Genomic DNA, 11,507 nt, shown 5'->3' with positions numbered 1-11,507 from the left:
CATAATCCAGGCACATTCCTCCCCCTTGCTTTCTGTCTCATAGCAGGCATATAATTTAAATACCATTTGATTCAAACATTGGAGAGCTATATTTCTGTTGGCTTTAGCACCAGACCTTTGAGCATTTGGGCCCTGGACTGGCCACTGTTGGAAATAGGATCCTTGGCTTGATGGACCTTCAGTGTATTCCAATATGGCAATTCTTATCTTACGTTCTTAACTTACTACCCTGGCAAGTCTGCCGAACCTGTGGTGGAAGTAGCCATGTCTTACTTACAGGTCTGATTGGCTCATATTAGTAATGCTGTCAAATGACAAAACTATAGAACCCAACACATGTAATCTGGACATTGTTCTGAACATGGCTGTGTCCAATGGTACAAACAGCTTAAAACAATGAGCTGACAGTTAAATGGTTTTAGTTGTCAAAGGATGAGGTTTACTACTTGTTGCGACTATAACTGAAATACAAATGTTAAAAACTGAAATGGATCTCTTCTGTTGCTCTGTGAGGTCTTTTCTCCCAGAATGGATTCTACCTGTCTGCCTTCCCTTGTCACCAAACAAAGTCTAAAAGGATAGGATGCTTGTCTAGCAGGTCTGAAGAAATCCCAAGGAAAATATATTCTCAGTCTCTGCAGCCAGGCTGGATTCTTTGCGGATGGAAGAAAAGGGGACATGTGATTTGGAGAAGCCCATGGACAGCATAACCTTTGAAGAAAAATCTCTTGGGATCAGGGCTGCAAAAAGTCCTGTTCTGTCTAAGCTACTGAAACCCTCTGCCATAAGACCCTAGAGTTTATTTTGACCAGCTTTCTCTCTTGTCACTACCCACCTCACAGCATTCAGGCTGGGTCAATATCTGTTTCTGAGGGGGAGGGAAGTGGAACAATACAACAAAATGCAGTTATTGTGGAGAATGAGAACACCTGAACTCAACTCACTAAAAAAGAAGGCAGCCAGACAAGCAGCTGCCATGCAGGAGGGAGAGGGGCACTAGTAACCTGTGATATAGCATATTTCTGATGTCCCCTGAACTAATAGGGGGGGGGACTTATAACAGTATACACAGCTTTGCAAAAGACAACACAACCCATAATGTATCTTACATAGAAAGACATTTCATGCCACATTCCAGTGTTTACCACAGCCCTGAGGAGTACACCCCATCCCCCTGGATAAGGCATTTAAATGACCTATTACATATATAATTATAAAAAGAAAAATCACAAAGATGAAAAGTTTACATACAGTGCTGATTACAATCCAGTAACACTGAAATGGTTTTTCAAACTGTGTAACTTGTAGCAAAACTTAAAGCTGGATACAATAATACTGAAATAATTAATCTGAAACACATTTGGTAGGAAGGAGGGCCCAATTAATCAGCCATTCCTGTACAAACAGTTCCATAATATCCTCAAGGAGACAGCAGCTGGGACAGATCATAAGTTACTCTCCTAGACAAAAAAGGAATCTCCCACCCTTACTGGCAGCGTGTGGCTTGGACTACCGCTCTGCATTTTTCATCTGCAAGAACTTGAAAGGCACTCTGCCTTTTCATGACAGGCAGCAGGAATGTTCCGCTCATCTACAAACTCAGTCTGTGTGTCACAATTCCTGCTAAATAAAAGAGGAACAAGCTCTCTCTGGTCTCTCCTTACACTTTTTTTTGAAGGGAGGCATTCTGGCCTTTTTAATATTTAAGCCAGTTAAGATTCTCAGTTGTAGGGATTCCGTTTGGATTCTCCAAGCAAATACTAGGCTGTAATCCTCCTTTGCACAACACATTTGATCTATGCATTCTATAATATTTTTATGAGTTTTTAATTTCACTCATTTTAAAACTTGGGAAATCCAGATGAGATGACATTTAGCAGTCAACTTTAATAAAGTGTATTCAAATAGAATACTCTCTAGATTTCTGGCTCCTCCTGGTTTTCAGATATTATCAAGCACATTATATTAAAGAGCAGAGACCATGCAGAGGGCTCCCTCACGTGGTCCTGTAACAAAGACTGTGCAGAGAGCTCCTTCCGCATGTTTTCTTAATACAACACTTTCATATTCTGGATCTTATAGAAGCCTATAACTTTATATCCAATTCAACTAAATGCATATTTTCTTGTTTTCTCTCTTAAACAAAATTAATTTTTATCCCAATGGTAAAGCTTGTGGATTCTGATACCATGGACAGGGACAATCCTATACATCCTAAAATAGGAGAAGTATCAATTTTCTCTCTTGGGATCAATATGCTAACATTAGGAACACTGGTCAGAGGCGGGAAGGGGTGTGTGGGATGAAAATCATCCACAATTTAAGAGCTCATTTTCAGAACCTCCAGTCTTGGAAACTTCAAGGCCACATATGTTGAAAACAAGACTATCCACAACTGGATTACATGATCTGTCCTACTGTCAGAGTCCAAAGGGCAGGAATTGAGTTGTCCTCCACAGAGGTGAGCTAATCTTTAGGGTGGATCTACAGCCCTCATTTCTCTTCTATTTTGTCATGATTTTCCTCGATGTTCATATGATTTGTGCCCTGCTCCTCTTCTTTCGAGCTGAAGAAATTGAACAGTGAATCCTCAGAGTGACCAACAGTTCTGTAGCTCCCAGCAGCAGCAGCCAGACTTTCAACCAAGATGGTCTGAGGGTCCCTGAAGAACACTACCATAACAGTAATGTTGTCACTGGATCCTCCCTCTTTGGCTGCAGCAACCAGTCTCTCTGCAGTCCTGGCGCCATCTCCTCCATTCTCCCTTAAGTACTCCAGAACCAGTTCTGCCACCATCCATGTTTTCACAGAATCAAAGAAACCATCACAGGCCAAGACCAGATAGTCCTCACAACCCATCAGCCGGAAGGAAGCCCCATCAGCCACAGCTGAAATATAGGGCTTCTGATCAATATCACCTTATACAGGAGACAGAGAGAGATGCAATAAGACAACAGTGGTTTTTCTGTTTTAACTGTCTGATATGAGATCAGTTTCACTATATTAGTCTGATTGTACTATGGGAGATTCTGTTTGGGTTATTTTGGCTTTTAAAAAATGGTTTTAATATAAAATTAAATTGACTATGTTAGAAATTTAATTTAATTTCTGTTTTGTAGATTGTTTAACTTCACAATAAGTAACAAAATATGGAAAGATTAGGCTCTTACCTTGCTAACTTTCTTGTAAATGGGACTAGTAATCATGACCATTGGGTAAAACCCTCATTAGTTGCGAGGGTTGTAGAGAGCCCATTTTCATGCTCCACCTTCCATCACTCTGGGATGAGCTCCACTCACTCAGGTACCAAAGCTTCTAGACAGTCCTAGAATGCAAACAGAAGAGAGGGGTGCAGGAAACTCCCTAATCTGTTCTGCTCAAAATGCAAACAATAAAGAACAATACTACTTAACCAAAACTAAATGAAACAAACAAGGGGGTAATAAAAAGGAACCACCTACCTATGTGCCTTCTGCACCAAAAGTTCTGTAACTCTTATGAGCTTCTTTTCTGACCCTACCAGGTAGGCAATAGAAACAAGACATCTGACTAAACAGGCATGTAGGCATGTCTGAAGCTGAAAGCAGGCTAGCATATCTGACAGAGCGAGCATCAAGACTACCATTCCTGTTTACAAGAAATAAAATTAGCAAGGTAAGAACCTAATATCTTTCCTTGTAGTCTTGACCATTTCAGAGCAGTCCCTGGTTCCTAGGGTGGGACAGATGAAACTGCTGCCAGTACTAAGGACCACATCCACCCTGTAAAATTTAGTGAAAGTGTAGGGTGACCCGTCAACTGAGCGCAGGACAAAAGCGCTCCAACAAAGACATGCTGACAATCGCGCACAGGACTAATGTGCGCCGCCGGTCCCACCGCTTTAAACCCGTTATGTTAGCGCTTTGACATGTACGAGTCCTCGCACTCCCATTGGAGGGGGGAGAATCCCCCATGACACTGAAAAACTCCCAAACTCCGAAAACTCAACAGAAAACAGAAGTTTTAAGTGTACTTTGAGGGATTCACCCCTCCAAACCCCCCCCCCCCACGGGAGCCTGAGGACTTCTACATGTACTGGGGGCATCCCCCCATACCCCCCTCACAGAGGTAACATTACCAGTTTAAAGTGGCGGGACTGGCGGCGCACATACACCCTGCACGCAATTGTCGGCGTGACAATATCCGGTACACTTTAGTTACTGAACCATGTGTGGAGATTGGACCAAGTGGCCATCCTGCAAATTTCTACAGGTGAGACTCCTCAAGATTCTGTCCAAGAGGATGCAACACTGTGAGTGGAATGCACATTCACTTCCACTGGAGACTGCTTTCCACTGCCAATATAAGCAGAAGATATGGCCATCCTGATCCACCTGGAAATGGTCACTTTAGATGCCGATCTCCCCTGATGTGCTGCATTCGTAAGCGCAAAAAGGTGATCAGACAGATGAACTTGTTGGTTACCTCCAAGTAACGAATCAAAATTCGTTGCACATCCAGAATTTTCAACATCCTATCTGCTTTCTTCATTCCTGTTAGGTGTGAAGGCTGGGAGTCACAATTCCTGGTTTATGTGAAAACTGGACATGACCTTCAATAGGAAGGGACCATTCAAACTGAGACGCTACACTCCAAGATGCAAAGAAAGAATTCTCTGCAGGATAGAGCCTGCAGCTCCGACACTCTTCTCGCTGACGTCATAGCCACTAAGAAGACTGTCTTAACCATCTCTAGGGCAATGGGACCCTGTGAGAGAAGATTTGCACGACAAGAAAGCCTGAGAGCTTCTTCCTTCTGCAGACATATTAAGTCTGCGTAGCATGGTTGTCTCGACCAATCTGGAGCTAAAAGGATCACTTGACCTGGATATGTTCTAACCCACTGAAACACTTGCCTATCATTGCCCATGGGGAGGAACACATATGGGTGCTCCTCCGCAGTCCAGGTTTGGATTACATTGTCTAGCCCAACACTTCGGCTGAAGAAACGAGTCACCTTTTTGTTGGATGCTGAGGCCATGAGGTCAAACATCGGGGGCCCCTATCATCTGACAATGCAGTCAAAGGCCCTCTGAGAGATCACTCCCTGGGAAGTCGGCCTGCACATTGTCCACCCTGGCTATGTGAGCTGCCGAGATTGCCAAGAAATGGGCTTCTGCCCACCAAAGGAACAGGCAAGCTTCTAAGCTCAGCAGTGCACTCTTGGTGTCTCACTGCTTGTTTACATAAGACTACATGGTTGCATTGTCTGAGAAGTCTCGAACTGCCCTTCTAGGGCACTGCCCAGGGCTCGCAGAGCTGTTATTACTCTCAACGCCATGCATTTGATCCATTTCCTCTGAGATGTGGACCACTGCCCTTGCTGCGGATGTCCTTTATAATGCACTCCCCAGTCAAATAGAATGGCATCTGTTGTCAGAACTGTCCACTGGGAGATGCATAGCAGTATTCCTCTGTTCAAGGACTGTGGCTCCTGCCACCAGTCCAGGCTGCTCCATGCCTTGCCCCACCATGGCAGCGGGAGGTCCAGGGTATTCATTTGCAGAGACCACCTTGCGAGGATCAACTCCTGCGCTCTTGCCCAGGGAATCACATCTATTGTGGCCAGCATGGATCCCAGCAGTTGAAGATACTGCCAAGCTGTGGGGACGGCAGGCCACGAATCTCCCGAATTTGCCTCATGAGCTTCATTTTGCGTGCTTCCAGAAGGAAGACCCTGTTCTACGCCATCTCAAAATGGATTCCCAGGTATTCCAGGGATCAATCAAATCTTCATGAAGTTGATTACCCAGCCCACCGTCTGTAAGAGCTGGACCACTTTCTCCAAATTTCCAAGTTTATTAAAATTTGTTATACCGCCAAATCCAAACTTCTTAGTGGTTTGCAGAACATTAAAAGGGATTACATAATATAAGTAACAAGGCTAAAAACAAAAAATAAACACAGACTCATAACAGGACAAAACAAAAAACAGGAACAAAAGGAATTAGGGTAGAACTACATTACTGATAGGAAAGAAAGAACAAAAAAGGAATACAATAGGTAGGGGAAACATAATTCTTAAGAAAAAGCAGAATCGAATTCTTTTAAAAATGGGTTCAGAAACTCCAGTAGTTGGAACCTAAGCACATTACTGGGCTGACTTCTATGGTCTTATCACCCAGAAATATTAATGAACAAAGACAATTGAACTTAATCATGGATTTGTAATGCTCACTCCAGCCAATCTAGATCATTCCAAATTACTGGAGTTCCCATCAAAGCCCTCCCCGGCCTATCTTAAGCCGAATAGCCATATACAGGACACAAACCGAACAAGTCTGCCCAGTACCAGCCTTAGTTCTTCCAAATTATACCCTTCGTGTTCTGATTAGAGATCCTCTGTGTTTGCTCCATGCTCTTTTGCATTCTGTCACTGTTTTCTTCACCACCATCTCCCTCAGTAGGGCATTCCACGCATCCACCACACTCTCTGTGAAAAAGAATTTCCTAATATTACTCCTAAGTCTACCACCGCGCAACCTCAAATTATTTCCTCTCGTGTTACCATTTTCCTTTCTCCAGAAAAGATTTGGTTCTATTTTAATACCTTTTAAGTATTTAAACGTCTGTATCATATCTCCCCTGTCCCTCCTGTCCACTAGAGCAGTGGTTCTCAACCCTGTCTTGGAGGACCACTAGGCCAATCGGGTTTTCAGGCTAGCCCTAATGGAGGTGACAGGCATTCAAATATGCTCCAAGCATATTCATTAGGGCTAGCCTGAAAACTCGATTGGCTTGGTGGTCCTCCAGGACAGGGTTAGGAACCACTGCTCTAGAATATACATATTCAGGTCTTCCAGTCTCTCCTTGTACGCTTTTGGTTCAAACCTCCTACCTTCTTTGTCGCCTTTCACTGGACCGCTTCAAGTCTTCTTATATCTTTCACCAGATAAGACACCACTGTTGCTGCTTTCAGACCCAGTGCAGCAGCCTCAAATTGTCTTTTGAGGACAAAATATATCCTTAAGAACTATACCCCCTTCATTAGGGAGTGAAGTGTGCTACATAACCTGTGCAACCAGCACATCCACTTTAGGTGTAGCAAACCACTGCTGAAACTCAGCATCCATCAGGTAAAACTTAGCCACGGACTTAATTACCCCTAAGGTCCCTCAGGAACATTCCAGTGATCTGTTAACATCTTAGTAATCTCTGGTTGTCATCTCTGTTCTTTGGTGCTGCTCGTGAGCGAGCACTGAGCCATGAAGGCTTGAGGCAGCTCCAACTTTACCTCCTGGAGCACCTCCGCAATCAAACCTTGCAGGCCAGAGGGTTTGAATAACCTTTGCACACTCAGATCCTCACCAAGATCCAGGGCAACCACCTGATCATGATCAGACTCTCCCAGCTGAGATGCTGAATCTGTAAGAGCTGAGGATCCTGAATGAGAAATTAAAGGCATGGACTCTGAACCTTCATCCTCTGAATCCACCAGAGCTTGGGTCTCTGTGAAATCTGCATAGCACTACCTCCGCCAAAGCCCAGCTTTTGAAACCTAAAAAGTCTTCATACATCATGTGTATGAATTCAGGAGCAAACCACTGCCCAGGTTGCCCAGACAGTCCTGGCAGGGTCTCCTGCACTTGCATTTGGTGTTTGTCCACCAGCATGCAGCTATGCTTTGCCAGGGACACCAAGTCCACTTTCTCCAGCTCCTGCCAAAATTTCTGGTCCAGAAAATGCTCCAACTGAGCCTCTAAGCCACCAGAAGCAGAAGGGGAGGCAAAGCCTGAAGCTCCCACCCTCCTCACATGCCGCACATGGAATGACCCCCTTCAGATAGTCATTCCCCACAAATCTGACATGAATACAATGTATCTCCATCTGGGGAGTCCATCTATGCTGTTTTCTATAAAAAATAAGGGGTATTGAGGCAGATGTAAGCTCTTCAAATAAAATTGTGGAATCCAAGATGATTGTTGCAATAGCAATTCCGGCGCCTAAAATGACCCATGGAGAAAAACTCACAACAAATACAGTAGCTTTACTCACTGTGCCATGCAGCTGTGCTGGAGCTGCACAGGGAAACCTCAGATCAGAGGCGAGAGAGGATTTTTGCCTGAGACAAACCTGGAGTCCAACTGATGGCTTGTTTCTTCGGACTGCCCATCCAGTCTCCGTGGGACTGGACCTCAGTACCCCACCGAAGCCATGTGAAGTCGTGGGGGGAGAAATGCAGTTGGCTCCAATCCTGGATAAATTACCACGGGAACTGTTCAGTCTGCGCTCAAGCCCAATGCAGACAGAACCTAGGACAAGATTGTTCCCAAGGGTATGGACCCTGAGCTCAGAGAACTATTGATGCAGACTGTCCACACAGGAATCATGTGAGACATGTGCCTGTAGGCTACAGACCTCATCCCCGAGAGTCTGTATCTTCTTGCAGACAGAGATGCCTCGGGGTGACTAGGATCCTCTGCAGCATCGACAGTTTCCAACCGGATAATAAAAAACCTGAAAATAATAAAGATTAAATTTGAGCAGAACAGGCAGGCTCCCTATTCCTCAATTGTAGAGAGAAAGACTGAGTAGGTGGAGCTCATCCCAGACTGATGGGAGGTGGAGCATGAAAAACAAATAGTGGGATCTTTACAACCCTCAGAACTAATGAAGGTTTAACCCGATGGTCAAAACTACCAGTCCTGTTGCATAAGAAAGTAATTTTTGCATTTCTTGAAGGAGGGGACATTAAATAAGGAGGGGTTAAGAGTGAAGAAGAAACTATGCTAGCATGTTCTGTAAACAGAGATCTGATTATTTGCCTTCATCCATTCTAGATGTAAATTAAATAATCAAATATCAACCAATCCTAGGCCAAAAAACCAACACCAGATCATACCTCTACCATAAGGGGCTGCTATTAGAAAGAGTTAAAAATGGGAAGAGAGTGTAAAATAAATACATGTAAGGGAGGTAAGGAATAATGGGATTTGATATGGTTCTTTACTCCAGCTAATAACTGGATTTCTCACTTTGAAACTCGAACTACAAGTCCCATCATTCCTTGCACCAAAGACAAGAACTATATGAAAATCCTACTCCAAAGTTCATTCATCTTTGGTGAGGGATCACTTACCAATGGCTCTGGAGACAGCTAGAGTTCCATTCACTCTCCAACACCCCATGTATGTAATGCAGCCACCGAGTGCCTCAATCCTCTTTCTTTCATCCTACAATACATCAGCATGCTGTCAAACCTGGATCACACTTTTGAAAGACATGTCTAATGCTCCCCCCTACTCAAGCAGCCACTGCTGGCACTGATCAGATACTGGAAATGCTCATACCTGACAGATTCTCTGGTTTCCTGCTGAATACCTTGACGGGTAAACTTCTCTACCCCCACAGACAAGGCAAGCATGTCAATACCACAAGATCCTGCCACTTGTCAACCTGTCTCAACTCTTCTAAAGAGCACTAGATCAGGGGTAGGCAATTCCAATCCACGAGAGCCGGAGCCAGGTCAGGTTTTCAGGATATCCATAATATATATGCATGAGATAGATTTGCCTCTCAAGGAGGCAGTGCATGCAAATCCATCTCATACATATTCATTGTGGATATCCTAAAAACCTGACCTGGCTCTGGCTCTTGAGGACCAGAATTGCCCACCCCTGCACTAGACTATTACTACCCACCTTCTCCTTAGGTAGGAGGCCTTTAAAAAGTTTGAACAAACTATTTTATAAAGGTTAACATAGGGCTAAATGTTCCTTTCTAAAGAAGCTTCTAGAATATCTCTGTAGCACAAATACTCCAAGACAGATACAGTTATGTGTGTGTACATCATACAATTTCAACCCCAGGAAAGGTTATGTGCAGATCACCCATGCAATTTTATTAAGCCCAGATTCTTTCTGCAAACTGTTTTATCACTCCCCTAATGACTAGGCTAATATATAAGCAAATGTCCCCTTTCTCCAAGGTGCTTACCAGTTACTTACCAAGAAGACAGTACTGCTCACTGCCTGGCACAGGAACCTCAAGTTAAGTGATATTTCAGCTGAATATTAGGCCCCAAAACTTAAGTCCATAATTTTGTGCCTGCCATTCATTTGTCCACATTTAGGCATCTAGTGTTACTTTCCCTGTCCTGACCCAACTCGCTTTTTTTTTTTTTTTTTAAATTTTTATTTATAGATTTTCCATTCTTACAACATCTGAATCATAGTAAATATAATTAATATATTACATATCTAGTATACTATCATTACTAAATCATAGCTTTTAAAATATAATATGGTAAAGATTATACTTTAACATAAAAATATAATTCCCTCCCCCTTTTTATATAACATGTTTCCAATAATTAATCAAATCCCACCCCAGTCATATATAATTTTTATCAATGTGCTAAGAAATCTAATCATTAGAATAATTAGTCAATGGTTGCCAAATTTTCTTGAAATTAAGAAGATTCCCTTGTTGTAACGCTAATACTTTTTCCATTTTATAAATATGACAGACAGAATTCCACCAGAACGTATAATTTAATTTGGTATAATCTTTCCAATTTTGAGTAATTTGTTGCATGGCGACTCCTGTCAATATTAATAATAGCTTGTTATTATTTGCTGAAATCGGACTCTTAGTTCTCATTGCAGTGCCAAATAATATGGTATCATATGAGAGTCCTACATAATTCTCTAGTAACTTATTAATTTGGGGCCAAATTGAATTCCAAAATGCGTTTACACAGGGACAGAAAAAAATTAAATGATCTAACGTCCCTACTTCCAATTTACAATGCCAGCATCTATTAGATCTAGTACTATCTATCTTTTGCAGGCGCGTTGGGGTCCAGAACACTCTATGTAATAAGAACAACCATGTTTGATTCATAGATGCTGACTTTGTAGATCTTAATCTCCAGGACCAAAATCGTGGCCATTGAGACTCAGAAATTGTCTGACCAATCTCAATACTCCAAATATCCCTAAGACCTGTTTTCTTTTTTTTTATTTAAAAATCCGTATATCAATTTGTACCATTTTGCGGCTTGGTGACCCAAAAAATCCGCCTGGAAACATAGAACCTGTAGACTATATTGATTATTAAGATTTTTCCATTCAGGGAACCCTACCTGAATGGCCTGCTTCAATTGCATCCATTTAAAATATTGTGTTTTATTTAATCCAAATTTATTTTGCAATTGTGAAAAACTAAGCAGTGAACCTTCTGAAATGACATCATTCAATGTTCGTATTCCTGCATTTATCCATTGTTTCCAGACGATTTTAAATCCGCCAATTCTGATCCTGGAGTTTACCCATATTGATTGATTTAGAGATTTAGCAATAGGTTCTGGTGACAGATTACTGATGTATCTCAATGTTTTCCAAGTATCAAATAAAATTCTGTGGTCTTTGTATCTTTTAGGCATTGTTATAGTTATTAACTGTTCTGGATATAAAGGGAACAGGAGCCGCCATTCTAAATACAGCCAATCTGGTACATTTTCTAAAA

The 11,507-nt window shown here is 42.4% G+C and overlaps 1 protein-coding gene across 1 annotated transcript in view; it reads right to left on the bottom strand.

The window, feature by feature from the left end:
• Positions 1–358: 358 nt before the first annotated feature.
• The window catches only part of PPM1F (protein phosphatase, Mg2+/Mn2+ dependent 1F), a 45,883-nt gene continuing 34,734 nt past the window's right edge, over positions 359–11,507 (bottom strand). The window contains exons 6-7 of the mRNA XM_033956875.1: positions 9,118–9,211; positions 359–2,918 (exon numbers count right to left, since the gene is read on the bottom strand). Of these exons, the coding sequence (XP_033812766.1) occupies positions 2,494–2,918; positions 9,118–9,211 (519 nt within the window). The 3' untranslated portion in view covers positions 359–2,493. The remainder of the gene's footprint in view (positions 2,919–9,117; positions 9,212–11,507) is intronic.

Source organism: Geotrypetes seraphini, chromosome 8 (genome assembly GCF_902459505.1).
Source record: "Geotrypetes seraphini chromosome 8, aGeoSer1.1, whole genome shotgun sequence".
NCBI lineage: Eukaryota > Metazoa > Chordata > Amphibia > Gymnophiona > Dermophiidae > Geotrypetes > Geotrypetes seraphini.
Note: the sequence above shows the minus strand (reverse complement) of the source record. Positions and strands in the feature narration are given on the sequence as shown.